We start from the raw sequence: 27,131 nt of genomic DNA, 5'->3' as shown, positions 1-27,131 counted from the left end.
CACTAATCTCTTTTATGGGCGTGGCCTTGCCACGTTTAGGGATCATTTGGTTTCCTTGTAGTTTTCCAGTTTTTTGGTTATTTATTTCTTAAAGTCATATGGTATGTCATACTCTCTCTGTTTCGTAATAATCGCAACATTTTCTTTTTCATCCGTTTCATAATAATTGCAACACTTCCTTATTTGGTAAGGACTCACTAAAATTTTATTATTTCTCTATCTTACCAACCCCACTTAGAGCTTATTCTCTTCACCTTATAAAAATAAGTTCCAGGCTTAATAAGTCCAGATCACTTCAGATAAGTTACTATAGGTCTAATAAATTTAATAAGTTTTATAAGTTCAATAAGGTCTAATAAGTTCAATAAGTTCTATTCAAGTCTAATAATAAGGTGTAATAAAGTCCAATAAGTTTCAATAAGGTCTATAAATTCTAATAAGTTCAATCAGGTCTAAAAAGTTCTAATAAGTTCAAAAAGATCTAATAAGTTCAGACAAGTTCAGATAAGTTCAGGTTCAATAAGATGAAGAGAATACACCCATACACTTTTTTTTTTTAAAAAATATTTTTCTCTCCTATTTACAATTAAATATATTCCCACTGACAATAAAATATCCTTTTTGGACCCTAGCCTATGATTTTCATAAAAATTTATGCCCACCCTACTATTGCGATTATTACGAAGTGGAGGGAGTATTATTAAGAGCCAAAAATTTTATCTGACTTGTTAAAATAATGATTATTAAAAATACTAACAACAGAAAAGTGAAATCTACTCTTTCTTGTTTCTTGTTTTTGATTTTTTTTTGATTTTTTAATTTTCATAAAAGCTGAAATCTTGAACAAAAAATGATAACGAAAAAGCCCTTAGGATTCGTTCTGTATCGTTGTGGTTTTCTTTTTTTGGTTTTTTGTTTTTCAAAATCATATCATATAAGTCATATAATGATTCAAAAATTAGTCAAGCTTATTAAAATCATGATAATTTTGAAAACTGATAAAAGAAAAGTAGAAATACCTTTTCTTGTTTTTTTTTTTTTAAAAGAAAACTGAAAACAAAAAATGATGTCAACCAAGCCTGGTTCGTTTGGCATCGCAGTGGTTTTCTGTTTTTTTTTTCTTTTCAAAATCATACTTCCTCCGTTAGTCCGTTCTATTAATATTGCAACAAGGATGAAATTACGCATCTCAAAGCACATTTTATATGCTATGCTAAATATGTATAATTGTGTAAGAGTAAAAATTATAAAAAGTTGATATTGTGAAAGTATTTTATGAGACGAATCCAATAAGATCTCACATGACTATGTTTTGCTTAACGTATAAATCATATTATATGATCAACCAAGAGTGATGAATAGTGCAAAAAGTTCATTGTTACAATAATAGAGCGGAGGAAGTATGGTATATGTCATATAATGAATAAAAAATTATTCAAATTTATTAAAATCATAATAATTTTGAAAACTGACAATAGAAAAGTAGAAACAACTTTTTCGTATTTCCTGTTTTTGGTTTATGCACATTTTGATTTTGTTTGTTTGTTCGGATTCCTCCTTTATTTTGCATTTAAAAAAAAAAAGTACTGTATTGCTTTTGCAATGCATACATAGTCCAATTGCACCCAAATGCAGGCCCAAGTCCAAGGTCCATTATACAAAAAGGCCCAATAACCTGCGTTTTCATAAACCATTTTTTCCTTTTTTTTTTTTATTTAAATTAAATTTTTTTACTTATTATTTTTATTGTCTTCGAGTCTTCAACAAATATTTCGACACTTTCTGTTTTCCAGAAACACTTCCAAATCTCTCTCCTCCATTCTCAACCGCCTTCAACCAATCAAGCTGCTCCAAATAACGGTCAATTTTCTCTCTCCTGCTTTTATCTAATTATGATAATTATTATTCTTAGTTAGTTAATTATGATTTATGCTAAATATTTTAGAATCCCCTGTTGTACTTTTTAATTTTCCTTATAAATTATAAAGTTGTGAACTTTATGATTTCCGCATTTTATGAGCTGGGTGTTTGATTAGTGCTTATTTAATAAATTGTTTGTTAATAATTGTATTTGTTTGTGCTAAAAAGAAAGAATTTTTTAATGTTCAATGAATTGATTTGTTGATGAATACGTCACTTCAGGCGTTTTTCCGTTAGTTCTGGGTATTACTATTTTGCCCCCTTTGTCAAGAAATAATAGTGATACGTATTATTTTGGGATGTTCGGAAAAAGTTGTTACGTATTTTGTTATGTAGTGTAGTGTTAGATCTTTGTTGGGATATTCAATGATACCCCCATTTGGAATGAGTGAATGGTGTAGAGTAGTTTATGTCGGTATACTCGTGTTACACCCGGAGTATGACAACATCGTGAATTTGGATATGGGTAATGAGTTTTAATGCTTGGCATGCTAGCCAATGATATTGGCATACCCTAATTTGTAATAGGAACTTGAACTAATGTATGCCATTTGTTTTTTTCCTGTATTTTTCTGTATTGAATATAAGGGGATAATATATTTATATGATTATTTGTCTTTTTATATTTTCTGATAGTTCCTTGTGTGTGGGTTTAGGGGAGTTTTTCTAAGGAGTTTCGCGCTACCAATCCTCAGACTGATACTTCATGGCTCAACAAGAGTCGACCTCCCCCTTGACATCTCCCGAGTGGGATGATTTGTACCGTTCTTATGAAGAAGTAATTAACAGCGGGACTGATATTTTAAAGTTACGAGCAACGATCAAGCTAGCTAGTTTGTTAGACAGTGTTCCCAACCACTTATTGTTGCTTACAGTGCCAATCCTCGTTGGACTCATTGAAGGGGTGTCGAGAGACCCAGGACCTCTTCAAGAAGCTGCTGCTTATTGCTTGAAGCGCATAACTTGTAAAGATGATCCTGAGTTGCTGACGCTTATCTGTGTACCGAGCACCTTAGCTTCTTTTGTGAAGATTTTAGAACAGTCTGGTGGTAGATGTCAGACTTATTTGATAAAATGTTTGTGGGGTGTGGTTACTTTTGTAAAAGACAGCAGAGTGTACATATTTTCAAGTGGTGGGTTGGAAGTTGTTGTTAATATGCTCAAATTATACACAGACAGTAGGAGAAGATACCTCTTGGAAACCCTAAGTGCATTGGCATTGGTCAGAGAGGTCAGGAGAGCGTTGGTTTGTCTTGGAGAGTTAAGTCTTCTTATCGAAGCTGCTAAGTATGGTAGCATGGAGTCGAGAGAAAGAGCTGCTCAGGCACTTGGGTTGCTTGGAATTGTCAAGAGGGCAAGACGTACACTAGTTGCGTTGGGTGCAATACCAACACTTGTAGATCTACTGCAGAATGGAGATTCTTCGACAAAAGTTGTGGCTGGGAATGCTTTGGGTATCATTTCATCTCATGTTGATTACATTAGGCCTGTTGCTCAAGCTGGGGTTATACCTATGTATGCAGAGCTTCTTCGAGGGCCTGAACCGTTGGGCAGGGAAGTTGCAGAGGATGTCTTCTGTGTATTGGCTGTTGCTGAAAGTAATGCAGTTGAGATTACTGAGCATTTGGTAAGAATTCTCCAAGAAGACAATTCTGAAGCAAAGGCTGCTGCAGCAGATGTTCTATGGGATTTGTCAGGTTATCAACACTCTATTTCAGTCATTAGTAACTCTGGTGCAATTCCCATTCTTGTTGGTCTTTTAAAGGAGGGAAATAGTGATATCAGAGAGAAAGTCTCTGGAGCCATTGCACAATTGAGTTATCATGAAGCTGACCGTTCTACCCTGGCTTATGCTGGAGCCATTCCGTGTCTGATAGAAATGTTGCGAGATGAGTCTGAGGAACTAAGGGATAATGCTGGGGAATCACTTATTAATTTCTCTGAAGATCCAAGCCATCATGATAGATTGTCTCAAGCATTTGCAATGCCTGCATTCCAGAGTATGCAAGATAGAATCGTTCATATTCGTGCTGCCGATCAGCATATGGTCAGATCTTTGAGACAAATGAGTGCTGAACAACTTACCCAGGACCCTGTCTTTGAATGATTGTGCACCATGGTATGTAAGTTATTTGAATCTTGTATTTATTCATGGATTCTGAGATCATTTACATGTCAATTTTAGCATTGATAATTTATTTTGATTCATTTTCCTTGCAGTTCTTAGAAATTAGAATTTGACATAGTTGAACTGCATTCTACTAATCAAATTTGAACTTGGTTGTCCTGATTCTGGTGCTCTGAAATATGGTCTTTACAGGGTTGTGTTTCTGTGCTTAACAGAATTCATTTTATTTTTGTTCCAGGAGTAGTGGCGGACACTGGACACCTCTGATATGCTCAAGCAAAGCTTAGTCACTAAGAAGTGGTATGGAGTTATTTAATAGTTGATTTACTTTCGTTTCTTTTTTTTTTTTTTTTTTCTTTTTTTTTGTTCGTCTTTTGCTGTTTTGAGATAGTTGTAAATTTCGTCATCTGGCTTAGTGGCTTGTGGTTTTTCACTCTCACCTCATCACATGGGCACTATTTTGATTTCTTTCCATGTCTTTTCCTCATCACTTGGGTCGTCTTAATATTCTTGCTAGTGCTTTATGTTTGTCTGTCAAATAATGGAGGAATTATTAGTTTTAGCTAAGTCCCCAAGAAAACCAAAACCATTGAAGATACCTGGGATTTTTATTGATCATGTCCTCCATGACATTTTTGTAAGTTCTTGGCATATTTTTATTTCTATAACTACGCACATGAAAGAAATAGGAAGTAGTCTTTTATTCTCCATGGATGGTCACTAGTTCACTACTGTGACTATGGATAACAACAAATCTTAGATTTATATCTCTTCGTAGAGGCTTTAACCATTTGTGGGAATAAATGGATGTAGTTGCATTATATCTCATAGTTTGAAGGTTGTAGCAACTATGTTAGAGCCCTTTCCCAGGATGATGGAAAATCTAGGGAAAAATATGTTGAAACTTGAAAACCTGCCAGGTGAAAATTCTTAAATGTTTACTTTCACATAGAAGTAGGAAAATAGTGTTCTAGGGAACATTATAGACTTCTGGTTGCCAATAGCATTCTAAATTCTCTTGAATCCATATGTGGCCACAGAATATACAAGGCCATATTAATTTATTTTGGGCTTCAAAGTTTGGAAGGCCATCAATCAGTCAATCAATCCATAATATGAATATCCTATTCTTGTAAACAACCATTCCATATGGAGGCTATGGATACTTTTCCATCTTAAGTTTAAAAAACCTTCCATTCCATATTAAATGAACAATTGTATGTATATAATCAAACCAAAGTTAATATTGATTGGTGTTGACTGTCGAGTAACAAGCGCAACGCCAATACAGTAAAATATTATAATGGTATAATATAAAATCAACATTATAATGGAATATTATGGAAGTTATTAATTTGGGAATAATCAACTACACCAATGAAGATTAAGGATTCGAGACACCTTAGTAGGCCCCAGGATGTCAAGTTAATGATTATTAGAACCATTGCAGCTTTTCACTACCAATGCAACATAATTCCAAAATAACCGCATAACTAAAACAAATTCATACTTGAGAGTTGAGACTTATACACCTATTGATAAGCCTCTTATGGTTCCAAACCAACTTGTATGACTCGGGAGAACACCTCACACGTTCACTTCAGTTTTGGACTCAGTAAGGAAACATGTCAAGGTGCTTCCCGTAGACCCCACGACACCCCGGGAATCCATTTGGGTGGTTGAAAATGCCCACTTTTCCTTTAAGTTGGCAGTTTAGTCGTTCACAACTTACACCTCACTTAGTCAACTCAAGGCCACCATGAGACTTATTATGACCAGCTAGTAGTCATATATGGTTCCAAACAACATTATATGACCCCGGGATGCATCCTCTCCGATCCTGAGATTTTTCGACCCTAGGTCCCTAAACCTCCGAAATTGGTCCGATTTCGTGGATTATAGTCTTCAGGTTTTGGACAATTTTTTACCTTTTTGGACCCGGAAAGGAAATAAGTCGGGGTGCTTCCCGTAGACCCTACGACACCTTAGGAGGCTATTTGGATGGTTAAAATAATACACTTTGCCCTTAAAAAGTCAATTTAGGAGTATACGTGCACTCTTCCCTTGATTAATTCAAGGCCACCATGGGCCTCTTATGTGACCGACTAGTGCTCATATATAATTTCAAACAATATTATATGACCTTAGGATGCGTCCCCTACTGAGAGTTTTCAACATTGGGACTTGAAACCTCCAAATGTGGTAAAAAAATGTGAATAGAAGCCTTCACTTTTGGATTCATTTAAACTTTTCTGAATATAAAAAGGAAACAAATCAAAGTGCTTCCCATGGATCCCATGACACCTAGGGTAGGTTAAGACATGGTCTCATACTAAGCACTAAGCAATAGAAAACAGCATTCCACTCATAAATTGCAAACTCTTGCAAACAATTAAAATATACAGCAACAAAAGTTACAAAATAAGGTAAACTTTTACCCTTCTAATTGATTTATGAACAATATATATAAATTATTTACAAAATAGTAAAATAAATATAATAAAAAATAAAATAAAATTTAAAAATCACAGGTTAAGACAAAAGGTGCTAGTCGATTAGTTGCAGTAACATTTGGTCAAACCGCTTGACAAGAATTAGTTGCTGTAACATGGTGAAAAATAAATCATAAATCTGCTAGCTTCACCCTAAGTAATCCACCACCGATAGCCCAACAGGATCTGGAGAAAAAGACCAAAATTCAAGAAATTTTCATGAAGCATTATATTTCAATAGCAGAGTATAAAGGAAGCATTACCTGCTCTAGTTTGTCGTGCTGCCTTTCTCTCCCCTGCCGTACAAACAGCTTTATGACTCATCACAACTGTTCTTTTTATCTTCGTTAGGAAAACTTTACCTGAAAATTGTAGAACTAAGAAAAAAAATGTGAAGTTAATTGTGGTGCAAAAGATTTTGTTCCCCAGGAAAAAATGATCTGGTTAATTTATTTGTATTTTTTATCAGTAGAAAGAACAAACAAAGGACCAGCAAATCAAAGCAAGCTGATGAGATTATCTAAGATTTGAAGACACTGAGTGTTATGCATGAAAAGCTTCAGCTACCTTGGCTGTTTGAAATTGTGGAGAATACAAGAATAGATGAGTAATTTTAGTATGAAATATTATTACCATGAAATCAACACTTTGTTTGGATAGAAGAATTTAGAGGGTTAAGGAAACGGAGGGAAAAGATTTAAAGGAGTACGACTGTTATGGCTAAAGATTGGGTTCTTCACTCCATCTTACCTTTTCATTAAACTGATCAAATATTACTTGTGAATATCTACTCACAATTGTACACAGCACTTGGTTAGAATATCAGAATGAGCATACTATGGATATGGACGTATGTTACAAATTTCAACCAGCAACAGATTGAAGATAAGGAAAAAAATGCAACTGTGTTGAATACTAAACTGTCAATGTTTTGCGATGTCAGATTCTTTACTTCTTGATTTGTTCATAGTTTTTGCTTCTTGAAGCTCATGGCTTAGGATTGGTCGGGATACTATGGCTAACATTGTGTGTATAAAAATACTGACATGATTGCAGCATGAACCAGGTGTTACAATTTCTCTCTACTAAACAAGCTGTTGGTGGTAAGGAAGTGAAATTCATACTATGGTGGTTACAGGAAATAAAACTTACCTTTAAGGTAGCTGGTTCGATGAGTTGGGAAACAAGGGCATCCCATTTAACCAAGCCATGGTCAGTGTGGAGAATCCTCTCCATCCAGGGCCAAGCCTCATTATATCGAAGATGAAACTTGATCAGACATTTATCTCCATCTTCATCAACTAGAGTTGACATTCCGTCATGGTCAAGAAGATGGGTATTGCAAGATGGGGTAGGAAATTTTTGTATGATAAAGTATGGCAGAATAATAAGGGAATAACTCGAATAAGTATGTTAGCATTTCAAACAATGTCAGGTTGCGAGGAACATGTATGTTAACATTTCACATTGTTTTGCTTGTTCATAATGAGGATGTTGAAACACTATGCGCAACCTTTTTTACGCACATTTTGGATAACACAATGATACTATTAGGCATTTCCTTTATTTAAGGGGTATATATAATTGTCATATAGTACGCGATTATTTGTGAGGATTTGAATGAATAATATAACTACCAATTATCCATTCTTATTTCATCCTTCAGTCCTCACGAATCCAACGCCCCTAAACAAAGGATAGTAAGAAGCTAAGAACTGACCGAAATTCCTCCAGAAACTTGAGAATTGACAAAAGTAGTGAATTCAGAACTAGTTACTTTTTAAAATTCAATCAAAATCCAGAGGAATTGTTCGGGCAAGTAGATACAAAGTATGTACTTGTATAATTTTAAACAGATCATGGATTGATAATATACGATTTTGTTGATTATGGGCGTGTGCTGCACTCGACATCAAGAGCAGAAAGAGTCCATTTACAAAGTCCAAGAGATTATTGATTAAAGAAGTGAATCCAAGTTACAATTAACAACTAAATAACAAGTAGATAAACCAAAAGATATTGAACAAGAACCGTTGTGCCTCAAATTCTTACACGAGGAATAAACAAAGCGCTTCATCGTCTTCATGTTCCCACAAATTTATAGACACCCAAAAATACTAAAAATAAAATAAAAATTGAAGCTTGGTTTGGTAATTGGTGTTGCAGAGCATCAATGGAGGTTTTCAGAGCCGCGAATCCTTTGTCTTGGACTACATCAATCTCTAAGCCCCCTTCTTTTCACATTTCCTCTAATTCCCAGGTTCCAATTTTTTCTCTTTCTTTGTAAATTTACCCAATTTCAAGCTTATTAACTGTTTTAGTTTTGCCCATTTTTTCAGGGTTTCGAGACCAGAAAGTTAGGTTTATGGTGTCTCAGCAAAGAAAATGGTCTGCCCCATCTTCCAAGGTACTGCATTTTTCATAATTCTTCAATTATATGTATTATTTTGTTTGATATTGGTTATTGTTGGTTCATGATATTTTGATAATTAATGTGTAATTGGCATTTAGATTGTATTCAAATTATGATTATCATAAAATTTTCTTTCTTGTAAGTATATTTTTAGTCTGATTTTTTGTGGATTGGGAGTTGCAACTAAAGTGATGTTGACTGAATTTGATCTTAGGTTTCTGATATAACCAGCTAAATTAGACTTTACATTGTGGAATTGGGGATGATTAATAGCTGGAGTGGCCAAATGAATTCAAAGTGATAGTGTTATTTCACTTACTACATATTTTGAATTAGTATTACATGGGGTAGCTTATAAAGCTTATATTTCTTCAGAAATTCATTTGATATACTTGTATTTTATTTGTTCATAATCATAGGGCAATCAGATGGTTGTATCAATAACCTGCACGTGGGGCAATGATTATAAGTTGCTGAGGCTAAAGTCCTTATTTTTTTTTACTTCAGATAAACATCAAGTTCGTGTATTAACGCGATCCAAATCGAAAGCTCAGCAAATATTTCCTGGTAAGAAGGTAATGATTATACCTATAATGTATTCTAAATGTGTGTGGACAGCTTTTGATTATAACTTAGCGTTGACCCACGAAATGGATTAAATTAGCTAGCTGTGGCACCACCTTGCTGCTCCGATCAATCTATTTCAGATTGCATATGGGCTTGAACCTGAAATGAACCATTCAAATATTCAACCACACGATTTCTAGTCATGTTGAGTTTACACGGTTACACCTACAAACATGTATGTAGTACTTGTAGGAAATATATAGCTAGTAATGAAATTAGAACATGAAACTTTAATGGGGGTGTCATGACAAAATTAAGTATCAACTTTCTAAACTCGATATGCCTTGTGTTGTACACAACTACACACAGACTTGTAGCAATTGACTTCTAGGGAATCATGTCTCTACTTCCTCAGCTCTCTATACTAAAATGCTATAGATTGAGAACTAAGTGTATTGATCAATGCACGGCCAAAACAATGGATTGAAAGAAAAAAACATGTGTGAAAAGATGATTGCGAATGTCCAATAATACTTGATGTTTTAAGAAATTAAAATTATGTTCAGGAATCAATTTAGGATGATATTACCCGAACCTGATCTTAACAAATTAAGGAATTGAGAACTGAAGGCTCCGTGGAAAAGTTCAAGCTAAGGCTAGACTGGTGATTAGGGGCTTCACACAAAAGTTTGGCATCGATTATCATTATAATTATCTTGTGACTAAGATCACCGTTGTTTGTAGTGTTTTATTTGCCTTATAGAACGCAACCCCCTAGATTTGTATTTCCAAGCATGGAGAATAATAGCTTGTATACACAGTTACAGTGTAAAGCTAAGGGGGTGTTTGTCACCAGATTACTTATATATACTAGTAATGGCGTATATCACTTCTAAAGTTCTAAGGCAGTGGGTACCAACTATAGCTAGTGCAACTATAGATTTAGATATACGTTGAAGGAAAGTCCTTAAATAACAAATAACAGATTTTCTTCTTCTAAATTTCTATAAAGCTGCTTAATTCCAAAAGACTATACTTAACCTTGTGTTTACCTTTTTTGTTACATTTGCAGTCAACAATTTCCCAGGCATTGTGGTTGCAGAGGAACCAGAGTGGAAAGACAGTATTCGAGATTCAAATGCTGTTGTAAATCTGGCTGGTACACCTATCAGTACAAGGTGGTCATCAGAGGTATGAATTAGTAGTCTCAGTTCACCTATATGGTTATATGTATCAGATTTCTGAGTTTCGCATTATCGGGCTTGCGAGTATGATATAGTTCCCATTCATCATCGATATATATATAAATCTCCTCTACCATTAAAGTAAAAAGGACCTTTATTTAGCTCATCAGTGTATGATTGGCTTTCTGTGAGTCTCAAACCTAATTTTGTTATTATCATATCTAAAGAAGTGCAACACAAGATCTCTTTCTGAAATACACCCAGGTAGTGGCTTTTGAGTCTATAAACGTACTGGAATACTTTAATCTGGTTAGTATTCTACCACGAGGAAGCAATAAAAACTTGCTGGCAATAACTTTAAGGGAATGCTACCAGAGAAAGTACGCTGATAAGTAGCATAATTGATGGCTTCATATAGAGATATGCAAGCTCAATTAGCTCACAGTAACACTTGGTGGCTACAAATATTGGTCTCTTGAATTCACTGATGCTGTTTGGTCAAGTGAAAAACCGATTACTAGAGTTCAGCAAATTGCTATACTGCCACTCGGGCTTATGAAGCATCATATTCATGCAATAATCCAAACTTGTTGATACTAATAATTTTTCTATTGTCGTCTCCAGAACTTAATATATCTGATTGCAATTTCTTTTCCATTTTATGACAGATCAAGAATGATATCAAGGAAAGCAGAATTAGGGTCACTTATAAGGTTTGCCTCTTCAGTATATTTTCATCTTCAAATTGCTTCCTTCTTGGTTTTTCTTGGAAAAAGAAAATTGCATATCGCCTTTTCTGTGTATAGGATCTAAAAGGTTGCTATACCATTTTCATTCCTTCTTTATTGTGAGTTTGTGACATTCTTTTCCTTTCTGAAGGTTGTAGAGCTAATAAATGACTTGCAACCTGATAGCAGGCCTTCTGTTCTGGTCAGTGCAACAGCAGTTGGTTATTATGGTCAGTCTCACAAACCATTGTCTTGGCATATTATGTATATTGCATCTCCACTGTGCTCAATATAGTGCTTATTATTATGTATATTGCATCTCCTTTGCGCTTGATATTGTGCTTATTATGTTTTCTAATGTTTTAATATTTTAACTTCCCAGGCACAAGTGAGACGCAAGTATTTGATGAGAAAAGTCCATCAGGAAATGATTACTTGGCTCAGGTGAATAATAGAACATTGATTATGTGCTATTTAAAAATATGATGTTCCCTTGTCAGCAGCTTTCCAGGCCTGGTGTAACTGATGTTTGAGGCCATTAGATGAAATTCTCAAAGACTTTTTTTTTCAATTTTTTGAGAACATGCTCTTCAACTGATTATAAGCTTGTGGTAAACCTTTATAATTGGGCTCTGGACATGAGGCAGCCAAGGGAAGTCTCTTAATTTCTGGGTCTAGGGTCTAAGTGTTCTCTTTTTGGAATTAGCTGTCCATGTCTGACTGGGAAGCTATCTTCTACTTTGATCTTGACCATTGTCGTGGAAGTCTCTCAAAGATCGTTAAAAATTTCTCTTGTTGTCCTGGAATTGGCTTATCAACAAAACATTGTTGGATTTTAGTGTTGAGGATAAAAATTTCCACAATTTTGTTAAGAGTTTCCATCTAGGGTCTAATATGCTTGATTTTAACCTTTGGAATGGAATTTCTTGTATATTGTTGGATCCAGGTGCAATACTGGTCTCAGAGACTAACTCCTCTGAAGGTGAAATCTGGGCGCCTTGCACTTCTATGCATTTAATGTATGTGGCTGTGAATACCTTTCTGCCTCCCTCCCCACTGCATCTTGATAAGCAATTCTGTCTTCCTTCCCCTGCATTCTCAAGGATATTGTTTAATTCATCCTTAATTACATGTATGTACCTAATATTGATAAACTATTCTTCAGGTTTGTAGAGAATGGAAGGCCTCGGCACTGAAAGTCAACAAGGATGTAAGGCTAGTACGTATTCGCATTTGGTGTGGTTCTAGGAAAGGATGGAGGTGCTCTAGGTACTCATTCATCATAAACCTTAAAAACCTCCTTTTATGCCCAACTCTTGAGACGTGGACAGTAATTAGCTATTAGAAACTGGAGTTATCTTTTCAGCTGAGCTTCTCCAGAGGAGCATTATGCTAATGAATCATTTTTCCTTACATCATTCCTGGGTAAAGGGTTTATGAAATAGTCGACTGATCTATGACTACTTCATTTATCTGCAGCCAAGATGATCCCCCTGTTCATGATGTTTGCTGGTGGACCTATAGGGACTGGAAAACAATGGTATAAAGTTTACTCCTATCTTCACTAGTTCACTCCCTTTATCCTTTTTATATATAGAAGGAAATGCTCTCAAAATAAGTGATTTTTCTATGTTGTTTTAGGTTTTCCTGGATCCATTTGGATGACATTGTAAATCGATTTAAGAAGCTCTACTAAATCCGAGTTATGAAGGTTATATTCTTTACTACTTAGGCTTTAAACCTGTATCATAATTATATCTTGACAGCTTTCTTTTTTGTTGGGGGTAGCGTATTGGTGGTTAGTTCAATGACCTCAATCTGATTTTTGACGAACTTGAATCTAAAGTTTTTGCTTGCTGCCTCCTTTTTCGCTTTAAAACTGATCAATTCTGACGATGGAGCATGCCAAGTAAAATACTGTCTCATCAGTAGTCCTATATTATAGCCAGAAATAAGATAGCCAGCCTTTATATATGGAGCTTTTTTTCTGTTCTTGATGTGCAATTGATATTTAGGAGCTAGGTCATGTAACTTATCTCACATGGCTTAGTTGAGAATTTTGGTTTACTAAGTAGTGGATGTTCATTTAAACTTCAGGTGTTATCAATGGAACTGCTCCAAACCCTGTTAGACTAGGAGAGATGTGCCAACATCTTGGAAATGCCTTAGGCCGGCCCTCATGGCTGCCAGTGCCAGACTTCGCACTCAAGGCAGTTCTTGGAGAAGGAGCTATCGTAGTAAGTATTTGCTTCCTTCTGGCTCCTATGCCTGTTCATTACTAAAGCTTCACTTCCTCTTTGGGTTGCTATTTGTGCTGATTCGTAATGGAATACGAAAAGGAACAAAAAATTCATCATTTGCTCTTGGCCCCTCGCAGGTTTTGGAAAGGCAGAAGGTGCTTCCTACAAGAGCCAAGGAATTAGGATTCTCTTTCAAGTATGCCTACATAAAGGATGCTCTGAAAGCTGTCTTATCATCATAAGTGCAGAAAATTGCTTGAGAAACTGGTCATTCTTTAGATTTTTTTTGGGCGAACATGCAAGAACCATGAAGATCTCTGTTTCAATTGTGTAGTAGACAGAGAACTGGGTTTCTGTTTTGTTTCTCGCCTTGTTGTAGATTAATGAATACTTGTACAATGGCTTAGTGGTGTGTCCGAGCAGAGTTAATGAGAAATGTGCATTTGAGGCAAACATCTTTTGTGAGTAAACTGAGAAGAAAACAAAATTGCATTTTGCTACTCAGTATAGGAATTCTTCCAATTTCTGCATTATATTCACAATTCTAACTATACACAACTACAAATGTTTCTCATACTTCTGTTACTGCTTAAAGTGAGGTTATTTTTATGCATTACTGTTTATCAACTAGGACCCGAATCACTAACATACTAGCTACCCTGATTTGGACTATGTTTAGGCTGACTCTTTGTTCCTGAGACCTGAACTGTGTCCTGATTCGATAACTCTGGCCGGTTAATAGGAAGAACAAAAGAAAACGGAGGAAGTGCTTAGTACATAGAAGCCTCTATTGGTATGGAAATTCTATGCAATGGCTTTACGTATATACAAGTATACAACTCTCAATGTCAAGTTAATTCCCAAAAAAGAAAAAAAAAAAAACAAAAAAACTGTGAGGAATAAACAACTGACATGAGAGCAAGAAATGAAACATACGGAGTACCAAGCAACCCATAAATGAAACTATGTGAGTTGAAGATAAAAACCTTGGTACAAAAGCAATATACAGAAATCACAGAATCGGATCTTTAAATTTTAAAGGGAAACATTTAGAGCAATTTCGTTTCGTGTAGACTGGTGAAAATTTGGGCAAATGGACCAAAAGTCTAACTTATATAACAGGTAACTAGTTTTTTGGTCCAACTCAAAATCAAGAACCTATTCTAACGTTTTGAACCAAAGTGTTCAATTTTTGTGTTTTCAACCGAATCAACACTGCGACAGTGAACCGTAAAGTGACATAAATATACCAGTAGATCAACCCCTCAGTGAATACTTCTTTCCTTGAAAAGGCTGGAACTTTGGCTCTTCTTTTTGAGGCTCCTCTGGTTTCTTTTCTTTAACAGGTTCCTATATAAATCTTGCAACATTTGGTAAATAATTGATGTGAATCATTTGATCAAAGACTTCACAGAACAAAATTAGCGGGGGAGAAAATAAAATAAAGGCTTAACACAGGGGGGAAGGGTAATATATAACAGTACCTTTGGTGCCTCCTTAGTAGGGCGATTTGCGTTGGAACCAAAAACAAGCTTTCCTTGTGATTGGCGATTGGTGCTCTGGGAGCTAGACCCTGCTGCAGACTTCCCAGCGCTAGAGGCAAGGGCAGGCTGCTTATCTTTGGATACCGAGGTAGAAGCAGGGGAAGGTGCCAGCTGTGCATGTTTACCATCCAAGCGCCTTCCAACACCAGTAAAGGGGTTAAATTTTGGCTCTTCAGCTGGAGGTTCTTCATCTGCACCAATGCCAACATTTAGCATTTACTTATCCAAACATCTGTTGCACAAGTCTACCAAATTGACATGATCCCATTCCCAAGTAATTCTACTGAAATTCCACAGTATAAATTTCACCCCGCAAGCCATAAACAATTATTTTCTTCGAGGAACAAAACTTGCTGTTACGTAAAGCAATTAATGCCACTGTAAGAACTTTACAAGGTTCATTCAGCATATTCAATTTGTCATTTCTGATGATTTTCTCCAAGAAAAATCTCCTTTATTTATTAAGCATCAAGTTGAGAAGTTCAGTGCATTGAATAAATAATTGTTGACAAGTTTTTCCCATCCTACTAAATTTTAAAGGCTTTAGTAACCCAAGTAAATCCTAACATTTTGGCCATAAATGGTTCCTACCAAATTCGTTCAAACTATAACTTTTTCAAAGACACTCAAGAAGACAACTACTAGTATAGATTAACTACAGGATCATGGTTATTTGGAAAATTTTAAAAAGACAAGCGCGTTCACATTATGTTGACCAAGGAGGATTGATACAAAATATTTGCTTCAATGGCATTACTGCAGTCTCATGATTCTCATCAAGTAGCTCCTACCATAGGCTAATAACTTTATTAATTTATGCCTTTCAAATTAGTGGGTAAAACTCCTAGAACAATTTGATACCTGTTTAAGGAAAAGAGAAGGATTCACCCATACATCAGATATTAGAATGCAGTAATACTACAAAGTTTATTACCCCATCCCAGTAAATATAAATAAAATAAAAAAGCTTGCACAAAGTCCTTTCTTCGATTGAGTACAAAAGAAAAAGTCATGTGCATTACATTTAATTACTCCATGCAGCAGTCATAAAGCTATAATTCCCACTAAGAAAGAAAGAAGAACCCAACAATAATAGAGGCACAATAAGATCTCTAGGTATATTATAACTTCAACTAGAAATTAAGTCCGAAACTCAACAAAATTTACGGAAATATGGAGATACTTAACCAAGTAATCAAGGGTTTAAGAGAGGCTCCATATAACCTCCAATATCAGGGAAAACTCTTGGCAGCCTAGTTAATAGCAACTATATAAAAACTGAACATATAAATTGTAGGAAGAAACGATAAGCATATAAACAAGCATTCAACCAAATAAGCCCCATTTTCCATCAAACGCAAAGAGAGTAAAGTGATAATGCAAACCTTGAGCTGGTGCCTTGCCAGGAGCAGATACTGCAGGTCTTTCAGGCTCTTTATAATCAAGAGGAGGGGCAAAGTCCACCCCACAGTCGATCTGTCTCGATAATACTAATTGCATGAGAGGGCTTTGTTTCAATAATATCAATGTAATACTTCTGATTATTATATGCCACCATGATGCTGTCACCAGAAGTCAAGCAGGAATAATTTCTCAAAGTAGTCTCCAAACTGCACAAGGGGATAAATACAATGGTAAGAAAAACTTAAGTATATTTACCTAGCCACACACCATTATAAAAGATGCAGAGAATGGATGTCTAGACTCCAAAAATGGTAGATGATCAACTTGTGATATGAAAAAAATAGCCACTGCAACACATTGATCATGGATCCAAGCAAGCCATAATATGAGTCAAGAAGTATATGAAACTAAAATGAGTCAATCTAGCATTCCACTAACATACTCAAACCTCAAATCTGCAAACTACATAGAGTTCCTTGTACTCCTGGATATGACCATTGATTTCATAAAACAATTCACTTACATTGCCTTTGGATTGGAGATATCCAAGAAGTCTTGTGTGTGAGGTTGCAGTTTAACATACGTCCCCTTAGGTAGAGACACACTCTTAACCCTGACAATGTCTCCCTCTTGCAAAAGCATGTTTTCCATCATCTAAGACAAATTATTATTCAACAAACAATCAGAAACTACATCGGTCATAAAAACAGAATTATCAAGCATATAGCCAAATCGGATACATGACTGCATACCCAATATGGCATATAAATCATGCCTTCTTCAGCAATGAACTCCAGAACACCACAGTGAGAGACTCGATTTGCACCATCATTTCGCAACTCAAAAAGCATTGGGTAGTCAATATGAAGAGAAGCTGCACAATAGAGTAATATCAGTATCACAGAAAAGACCACAACAATATTCAGAATGCCAAGAAAGACTAATATCAGTAACTAACCTAAACGATCAAGGGCTGATGGAGGCATAATAACTGCAACAGCATAAACAGAATCAATACAAATTTCCAAAGAAAAAATAAATAAAAATGACGTAACAAATGAACTGACTTACTTTTATCACCACTTTCTATTTGTGGCTGAAACAAAAGAGAAAAGAACATTAGAGGTACATCCACAAAAAGGATGATGGCATGCAGAACCATGAATTTTTGTAGATGTGGAAAACATTACAATTTACAAAGTTAAGAAATGCAACCAAACACAAAGAGACATCACAGGAGTAGCCAAGTGACTAAGATCATACAGACAAAACTAAGAAACACCCAAAAAGGTACAGGTGCAGATGCTATTTACATTAAAAAAAAAAAAAAAAGCAATAAGAGTTCATCAGTAATTCCAAGATCATATCAGTATAGAAGATAAGCTATTTATTAATTACTCTCCGCAACATCCATTAGTTGTACACAAAAATCTGTGGATAAAGTATCAGAACCTTTTCAATAAAGGACGGTGGGTAACATCGATAGGATTGCTCAAATGATCCTCCATGGTATGGATAACCATTGAAAAACTGCAACCACAGGAAAATAAACCAAAATCACACAAATCAACTTCAACATCATTTTTTATAAGGATTCAATTTACCAGCAGCCATACAGCAATTCAAGCCCCTCAAATTGGGCAGGGTGTAACAAGAGGAGCCATAAGGCTATCTGATCAGTTCATTAAAAGAGTTATATTTGATCCAACCAAGCAGCAACAACAAGTATCAATAACTCATGCAAGATGCTTGTATCTTGATTCTTGACAATGATGACATGGGACAGCGTGTAAACACGGAAAAGAGCTAGTACTATTTGTCCTAGTTCAAAATACTCCTCAAATATTCCTACTATCCCCAATATACAAAGATACAATTGAGCAAGAGAGGGCTAAGGCCAAAGTATACATAACTTTCCAAACTAACGACTGACTCTATCAAAACTCAACTAATAACATAGGATAGAATTGAACACAGTGCGGAACATACAATTTGATATACACATAAATCTATCCATGGGGCTAGACACTAGAGTCTTCAACAATGCACTACGACTCAAACGTGTCCCTAGGTGTTTACCTTTGGATCCTATTCTTCGTCATTGTTTGAACAAAATTTGGTAGAATGACTGCAGGATTATAAGAGTTCAGCACACAGATGAAGTAAGGATAGAGATCATGAACAATGGGAGAAAACTTTAGCTCCATACATTTACATAATTTTATTACATAAAATTGCCCTACATACACTGTATCAAAACTGATCATGAACAATGGGAGAAAACATTTTCCCACCCCATACATTACAAAATTTCGTTACATGAAACTAACCTACTACACTATCAAAACTTCATAATATCTACTGATTAACCCCATTCCTTCCTTTCTATAACAAAAACCGTTAGACGTATTAATATAGCCCTTCCTGCAACTCACTGCTAAATTGTGGACTCCTCAAATTGCTCTGCAATAACCTTCAAATTGCAGCACCAACCTGGAAGCCTACTCCTAATTTCTGAAAATCCTGCAGTGCCCACTGAATAGCAGTTTTTAAGCACAAACCTTTATCAAGGTATAGGACGGACAAGGAGACTGTCGAATATATGAGGAGAACCAATTAGTCTTGGCTTATCAAAGAGCATAAAAGGCAAGCCATGACTTCCACTTGCAGAGGTTAAAAGACTAGAGTCGGTTCACAATAATCAAATTTACAAGCCTCATTTCTGATTAAGATGATTCTCTGATGATTCTCTGACCAAAGAGATGATGGTGTGAGATTGTCCAACACACACACTATTCATTTATGTCAAAACAGAGCTTGGCCTCATCCCATGGGCCATTTATTTCAAACTTGTATTTTTGAATTCTGGTAAGCCAATAAGGACAGATGAAAGTGATAAAAACCAGCAATCCTAGAAGCATGCCGAAGAAAAATCCTTGCAGTCTATAAACTAGCACCAAAGTGAGACCCACCACTCCCAGTGAAAACCATAGATACAACCAGAATGAGTATCTCTTGATACAATATGCAACAAAAGGAGCAAAAAGGAAAACCTGCAAGGAAAACAGCACAATAGCAAAAACAAGTTGCCTTGATTGGAGTTGGGAAGCAATCAAAACCGAAGCAATGATGGACATGTTCAAAGAGATATTGCTACTTAAAGTAGGATTTGTCAAAGAACCAGGATCCTTCACAGTGCACCCAGTGTAGTCATGCAAAAAGAGATGGAGGACAATAAGCATAGTAGTTAGAGCCCAAATGGAATCTGAACTAATGGATTTGGTCAAAGTGTGATAAATTGGAGACAAAGCATACAACCCAGTTATGAAATACAAAATGTTAAGAGCATATTGGGCGAAGAGTTTGAGGGAAATCATCCTGGCAGTTAAAATAAGAACTACGAAGCCTGAAACTAGCATAGTTATATCAAGAAGCAAAAGGGATTTTAAACTAATAGTTGAGGCAAGAGTGTAGGTCCAGACCAACACCACAAGGATGACAGTGCAAAGATACTGGGAAATGGACACTGAATCAAGGATCACCTTACACAAGTCCCTCTTCACAACATTAGCATTTGTCACCATATCCTCGAGGAATGAATCACCGGTATAATTGTCATCAAAACCCGCCTGCATACCTCCATAAGCTACCTTTCTCCATTTCCACGGAGCAGGGGACGAATCTGATTTCATTCAATCCTAACATTAAAGTGTTGTGCAACACATTAGCAACCAAATTTTAGGGATATTTGATTCAATTATCTCATAATTTTAGTGATATTTGATATGATGATAACAAGTACAAACAACTTACCTCAGAAGCTGCTTCAATGGGGGATACAAGAACTAGATTCAACGGAGAACGGCAACAATAGAAGCAATTCAATGGGTTGGACGCCTTGGATCCCTGTTAAAAGCCATGACCCATGACCCGCCACAGTTATTAATGGGTTAGATCCGTCTAATAAATAAATGGGCTGAGTCTTTATACGATTGTCTAATTATGAGCCAGGGCAGACCTTATAATGGTTTAGAGTAAACTTGTTTTAAAAAGTACAGATTATTAGTTTATCTTTACGCTTCTATTTCTCAATTGCTATTTTCACACCAAACCTCGTATAATTTGTTTGTAATTTTTTTATTTTCTTATTTTTTTTAATTTTGAAAACGGCTGAAATTACATTAATTAAACTGAGTTTACAACAAACGAAAGGAAAGTATGGTAACATAAGTAGGGGTGAGCAAGACCGGGTACCAGGTCATATTTACAATGCCCGGATCCGGAACCGGTTATGACCGGGTCTCAAGAATTAGAACTGGTCCCGAAATCGGTTAATACCGGATCCAAGTTTCTTGGAAATGGTCCCAGAACCGTTTCCAAAACCGGGTACCCGGTCTTATTCAAAGTACCATTACCAAAAAGTGATTCGCATTTTCCATAAGCAAGCAATAACAGTTAGGCAGATCATAAATTCAAGCAAGAACGAACTCATGTCTCATACTCAAATTACATTGAAATAGAATAATAAACCAATTCGCAGCAATTCAGCCAAAATAATTCATAAATCTGAATCAAAATCAAACAATTAACCAAAAAAAAAATATAGTATATATGAATTCACAATTCGGCGAAAATGAAGGAAAATCAAACGGACCAAAAGTGAAAAAAGTGAGGAAAGACTTATGGAGAAGGCGTTCGGTACCAAAGAAGGCAGAGATTCAGAGAAGACCGAGAGAATCAGGAACTCAGGAAGGATGAGATTTTGAGGAGAGAACGAGAAAATCAGAGAAGAGTAGAAGATGAGAAAAGAGAGGATGAGAAAAGAGAGGAGAACGGAGAGCCAGAGAGAATCAAAGAAGATGGAGGCTGGAAGGAAAAGTAGAAAACCCTAGAGTAAAAAGACTAAAAACCGTGAAAAATGAATAAATGGCCTTATGGGCTGTTGGGTTTTTTTACAAAAATAAATTAAATTTTTATAACTAAATCAGTACCGGTTCTGGGTACCCGGTTTTTCTGGATCCGGGACCGGGTACCTAGAACCGGAATTGGTTTAAACCGGGTACCCAGTGGGTACCAGGTCCGAAATTTTAGGATCCGGTCCCGAAACCGGTTACAACCGGATCCGATATTTTGGACCCGGTCCTGGAACCAGTAAGACTAGTTCCGGGTCCGAACCCGACAGATCCTAACCGGTTCCGGGTCCGGTACCGGGTATCCTGGGTCTTTGCTCACCCCTAAACATAAGTCAATTACAAGTTATCATGTCTTAAATGTGGTTAGGATGCGTTTTCCTCAAAAAAAAATGTGGTTAGGATGCGTTTTCCTCAAAAAAAATGTGGTTAGAATGACTCTTTTGTCGTGGCCATTATGACAAATTAATTGTGTCATGTGAAGTGTGAACTATGCAATTGTATAGGTAGTAAATAATGCGAGACCCTCGGGACACGTGGCAAGCTCTCACAGCACATGGGCTGGTTTAGAGGCTTTCTTTTGTCTTTTGGGCCTTGCTTGCACTGACTTGTGGCTCCAAACACACTTGTTTGGCTTATTGGACTTGAGAATCCAATTATAAACATGAGGCCCAAAATGGAGGGCCATATTGACACACAAACAATTAGTTTACGATGTCCATACCCATATTAATTAGATTATTAGATTGGCAATACAAGAATCCAACAAAGGGTAATTGAGGTGAAACTAGGAGTCTGAAACTCCAAGTCATCTAACATAAATCTAGCAATCCTGACTCGACTTGAATGATCCATATCCGATTTGAAGAGGAGTTGATCCGAACGTGATCCAATCCGATTTTAAACCAAATTAATTTACCCAAATCGATCCGACCCGAAGTAACTCGATATCTTAAGTGAATAGGGTGAAATGGTGAATTACTAATTTTGATCTAGGGCTTTCTAATTGGAGTACTTAGGTACTTACACTTTTTTTTTTTAATTTTTCTTAAAGAAATTTACTTTATTTTTTGAATATTGTAAAAGTTATTATTTAAATAAGAGGGAATTTTCCCACAATTTTTTTTTAAGTGAATTTATTTTTGATGACCAAACCCGAACTTGACCCAATCCGAACTGACCAGATCCAAATTGACTTGAAAACTGGTCTTGAACATTGACCCGACCCAAACTTGACTCGAAGTGTGACCCTAACCTGACCCGAATATTTGCTGACTCAAAATTGACCTGACTCAAACGACCTGTTTCCTAGGTCTAGTATAGCATCACATACCAGTATACCACTATATGCGTATGTATGTCACCTTGTCAAGACTAGGCAACTATAATAGTCTATACCACTTTGACTCTTCAATAAAACCAAGGGATTATGGAAAGAACTTCATGCAATCTCAAAGAAATTTATAATATCAATTTCATAAAGCACCCTTATGACAGAAAATAACGGCCATACTAATACATAATCAGAACAAAAAACTTATTCCGACAATTTACACGTTAAAAAGAATAAAGAGCTCATTTGAGTGGAACAAGAATATGGCATATAAATCGTGACTTCCTCAGCAATGAACTCCAGAACGCCACAGTGAGAGACTCGATTTGCACCATCATTTCGCAACTCAAAAAGCATTGGGTAGTCAATATGAAGAGAAGCTGCACAATAGAGTAATATCAGTATCACAGAAAAGACCACAACAATATTCAGAATGCCAAGAAAGACTAATATCAGTAACTAACCTAAACGATCAAGGGCTGATGGAGGCATAATAACTGCAACAGCATAAACAGAATCGATACAAATTTCCAAAGAAAAAATAGATAAAAATGACGTAACAAATGAACTGACTTACTTTTATCACCACTTTCAATTTGTGGCTGAAACAAAAGAGAAAAGAACATTAGAGGTACATCCACAAAAAGAATGATGGCATGCAGAACCATGAATTTTTGTAGATGTGGAAAACATTACTATTTACAAAGTTAAGAAATGCAACCAAACACAAAGAGACATCACAGGAGTAGCCAAGTGACTAAGATCATACAGACAAAACTAAGAAACACCCAAAAAGGTACAGGTACAGATGCTATTTACATTAAAAAAAAAAAAAAAAAAAAATGCAATAAAGAGTTCATCAGTAATTCCAAGACCATATCAGTATATAGAAGATAAGCTATTTATTAATTACTCTCCGCAACATCCATTAGTTGTACACAAAAATCTGTGGATAAAGTATCAGAACCTTTTCAATATACGACGCTGGGTAACATTGATAGGATTGCTCAAATGATCCTCCATGGTATGGATAACCATTGAAAAACTGCAACCACAGGAAAATAAACCAAAATCAGACAAATCAACTTCAACATCATTTTTTATAAGGATTAAATTTACCAGCAGCCATACAGCAATTCAAGCCCCTCAAATTGGGCAGGGTGTAACAAGAGGAGCCATAAAGCTATCTGATCAGTTCATTAAAAGAGTTATATTACCACCCCGAGAGTCCAAAATCATATGACAATGAAAGGATTAGTCCTTTAGCCTTATAAATTGTTACTCTCTCTTCTTTCATCAATATAAGAAACTCATGTGTCATTTGGAAAGTTATGCTTCAAACTCCCCCTCACATGTAAGGTTCCCTTTTTATTCACTCAACATTAATAGAATTCAAAATTTAAATTGCAAATTATTGTAACTTATTAAACAAATAGGAACAAAAGTTACAAAATAAGGTAAGTGGTTACCCTTCTAATGATCTATTAAAATTTTGTATAAATTTCCTTACAGTATAAATATAATGAAATCAAATCTCAGGGTAAGATCAAAGAAATCTCATCAAAAACACTTGGTCATACTGCTTCACAGGAGATCTGGCTGCTGTAAGGCCTGTAACATGGAAGGAAAAAAAAAAACCAAATTCTGCAAGCATCACCTCTAGTTTGTTGTGCTACATATCTCACCCCTTCACTTACAAACAGCTTTACGACTCATCACGACCATTCTATTTGTCTTGGTTAGAAGAATTTACCCGAATAATGTACACCTATGAAAAAGATGTGAAGTTAATAGTAATGTATATATAATTTTATCAGTTAGAAAGAACAAAAAAGACCAGAAAACCTTAAGAACAAGTAAATCAAAGCAAGCTGATATGAACATTAACTTAAGATTCAAAGACACCGAGTGTTATACATGAAAATTCGCAGAATTGCAGCTGCATTGGCTTGTTTGAAGTCAACATTATGTTTTCTTAGGTTGGATTCTCCATAATTTCAAACAAGTAAATCAACCATGAAATTAACATTATGTTCCATTAAAAAGAATTTTGAAGGATTAATGATCAAGGAAGTGGTGTCAATACTTGTTTGGATAGGGAAACGGAGGGAAAGAGATTAAGGGGTATCAAAGATCAAACATCAACTCACAATTCTACACAACACTTGGTTAGGATATCAGAGCGAGAACAGGTTGGAAACAAGAATTGAGGTGCAATCATGTTAGAAATTAAACTGTCATTGTTTCTGTGTTATCAGATTCCTTACTTCTTGATCTCATCTAAGACTTTACCTATCATAAGCTCGTGGCCTAGAATGATAGGAAAACTACAGTAACATGATGTGAGTACTCAAGATCTAAGATCAAATCCCGTCTGCATAGAATGAACCAGGCATTAAAATTTCTCTCTGGCAAACAAGCAGTTTGTGGTAAGAGAGTAACATTCATATTGTGGTAGTTACAAGAAACAAAAGTTACCTTTAAGGTAGTTGGTTCGATGAGCTGGAAAACAAGGACATCCCCGTCAACCAAGTGATGGTCAATGGAAAATCCTCTCCATCCAGAGCCGAGCCCATTATATCGAAGATGGAACTTGGTCTGGCATTTCTTTCCATCTTCATCAACTAGAGTTAACATTCCATCATAATTGAGAAGATGGGTCTTGCAAAATGCAGTTGGTAAATTCTGTATAATAAGGTTGCAAGAGAATAAGCATGTTAACAATTCGAACAATGGCAGGGTTGCAAGGGAATAAGTTTGTTAACATTTCACATTAATTCGCTTGTTCATAATGAGAATGTTGAAACACACTGTCACGACATTTTATATACCTGCACTTATTTTGGATAACACAATTCTTATAATAGTAGATTAGGGTCTCGACATCCAACCAAGAGACGACAACAACAACAACAACAACAACATTCGAATGGGGTCAATTGACTCAATTACATGAGCAAGAGAGATAAAAAGGAAGTAAGAACTGACCAAATTTCCAACAACATGAGCCTGAAGTAATGCTTTAACAAAAGTTGGATGTTGAGACCCTAATCGTAATTCCAGCTCTTGAGCTCTCTGAATAGCGTACAATCTGATCTGAGTCGAGGCATTGATTTGAGAATAAAGGTTTCTTCCGAGGGGCAACCTTCTACCACCCACGAGTATAAACTGTAAAACAACAATAACGCAAAAGCTAACGAACGTCACGAGGCGTTGGATAAGATAACTAGAAGTAGAAATATTTAATCAAGAGAAATGCAACAACCAAATACAGAAGCAGACCTCGTGGTAGTCAGGAGGGGGTTTGTCGGCCATTCGAGTGGATCGACGAAGTGGGGCATTGACGAGTAGTGTATCGGGTTTGGGTTTGGGTTTGGGCTTGACCCTCTTAAGCCTAACAGCAGGGGAAGGCTTGAGAGCCTGAGAAAGCTGAGGGATGTTGAGTTGCATCATCCTTTTCTTGTTTTCCTCGAGTCTTTTCTTCCTCTTTTCTTCATAGCTTGCTGCTGCTGCTGTTTTGGTCACCATTTTTTGGAATGATGAATGAAAGACAGTTGCAATTGCAATGCTGTTGGGCTTTTTACTTTAATATAATCTTTGAAAAACACCTAGATTCATAATTTAGGGTGTGACTTTTGAGATCCATTAAACCAAAGTTTTGGAATTTGATTTTTTTCTTTTTTAACACCATGAAATGAAATTACTTAATAAATACTTCATCCGTTTTTTTTTTCATATTCTAGTCATCAAATTTAGACATACTCCATTAAACAATCTTGCTTTTCTAATTCCACAATAATTACTTTCTATTTTTTTTTCCACACTTGTTATAATAACTAAACTAGTGTGTGCCCCGACCAATGCCCCTAATTGCTAATTTGTAGTTTGTACTTCTTTAATTTGATAATTATGTTCAATTGTTTGTATAGCTAGTGTGATTCGGACGTTACCTCGAATGTTACGGTTTTTTTTTTTTACCTCATATGTATTTATTTTCTAATCTTGTGAAGAATAAATAAATTAAATAACCTCTAATTTGAAAGCAATATATAATGTTAATTATGTGAAATTTAAAACACTAATATAAGTTGGTTGAAATGGTAATTGTATAACTTTTTTTGTTCGCATCTAGATCAAACTATAATTTGTCATATACGTTGAAAAGTGTCACGTGACACCGTTCCAATAGGAAAATATTATTATTCATATAATTTAAAATACCTAAAATGTTCTTACAATTTTTTTTTTTCAAGGAAATATTATTATGT

At 35.7% G+C, this 27,131-nt stretch overlaps 3 protein-coding genes and 2 pseudogenes across 6 annotated transcripts; 2 read left to right on the top strand and 3 right to left on the bottom strand.

Moving 5' to 3' along the window:
* Positions 1-1,617: 1,617 nt before the first annotated feature.
* LOC110705943 (U-box domain-containing protein 12-like) lies at positions 1,618-8,065 on the top strand. Of its 4 annotated transcripts, none has more exons than XM_021883863.1 (4): positions 1,618-1,860; positions 2,577-4,043; positions 4,287-4,348; positions 7,607-8,065. In XM_021883863.1, exon 2 carries the CDS (start codon positions 2,627-2,629, stop codon positions 4,025-4,027), a length of 1,401 nt encoding a protein of 466 aa, XP_021739555.1. In that variant the 5' UTR covers positions 1,618-1,860; positions 2,577-2,626; the 3' UTR covers positions 4,028-4,043; positions 4,287-4,348; positions 7,607-8,065. The 4 variants fall into 4 exon arrangements, with proteins under 4 accessions (XP_021739555.1, XP_021739554.1, XP_021739553.1 ...); XM_021883862.1 differs by having other exon boundaries at positions 7,597-8,065; XM_021883861.1 differs by having other exon boundaries at positions 1,619-1,860; positions 2,577-4,039.
* Positions 8,066-8,291: 226 nt separating this feature from the next.
* On the top strand, positions 8,292-14,125 carry LOC110705945 (annotated as a pseudogene).
* A 501-nt stretch (positions 14,126-14,626) lies between these two features.
* Positions 14,627-18,468, bottom strand: LOC110705944 (annotated as a pseudogene).
* A 330-nt stretch (positions 18,469-18,798) lies between these two features.
* Positions 18,799-21,613, bottom strand: LOC110705942 (phosphatidylinositol N-acetylglucosaminyltransferase subunit C-like). Its single transcript, XM_021883859.1, has 2 exons — positions 20,434-21,613; positions 18,799-20,318 (listed from the first exon to the last, which is right to left on the bottom strand). The coding sequence occupies exon 2, from the start codon at positions 20,310-20,312 to the stop codon at positions 19,413-19,415; it is 900 nt and encodes a 299-aa protein (XP_021739551.1). The 5' UTR covers positions 20,313-20,318; positions 20,434-21,613; the 3' UTR covers positions 18,799-19,412.
* Positions 21,614-22,970: 1,357 nt separating this feature from the next.
* Positions 22,971-26,973, bottom strand: LOC110705941 (B3 domain-containing protein At3g19184-like). The gene is made up of 7 exons (XM_021883857.1): positions 26,146-26,973; positions 25,852-26,031; positions 25,342-25,548; positions 23,831-23,908; positions 23,441-23,465; positions 23,328-23,360; positions 22,971-23,243 (listed from the first exon to the last, which is right to left on the bottom strand). The coding sequence occupies exons 1-7, from the start codon at positions 26,389-26,391 to the stop codon at positions 23,068-23,070; spliced, it is 945 nt and encodes a 314-aa protein (XP_021739549.1). The 5' UTR covers positions 26,392-26,973; the 3' UTR covers positions 22,971-23,067.
* Positions 26,974-27,131: the final 158 nt, after the last annotated feature.

The sequence above is a fragment of the Chenopodium quinoa genome, unplaced genomic scaffold, assembly GCF_001683475.1.
Source record: "Chenopodium quinoa cultivar QQ74 unplaced genomic scaffold, ASM168347v1, whole genome shotgun sequence".
Classification (NCBI taxonomy): domain Eukaryota; kingdom Viridiplantae; phylum Streptophyta; class Magnoliopsida; order Caryophyllales; family Amaranthaceae; genus Chenopodium; species Chenopodium quinoa.
This window is presented reverse-complemented; position numbering and strand designations above follow the sequence as displayed.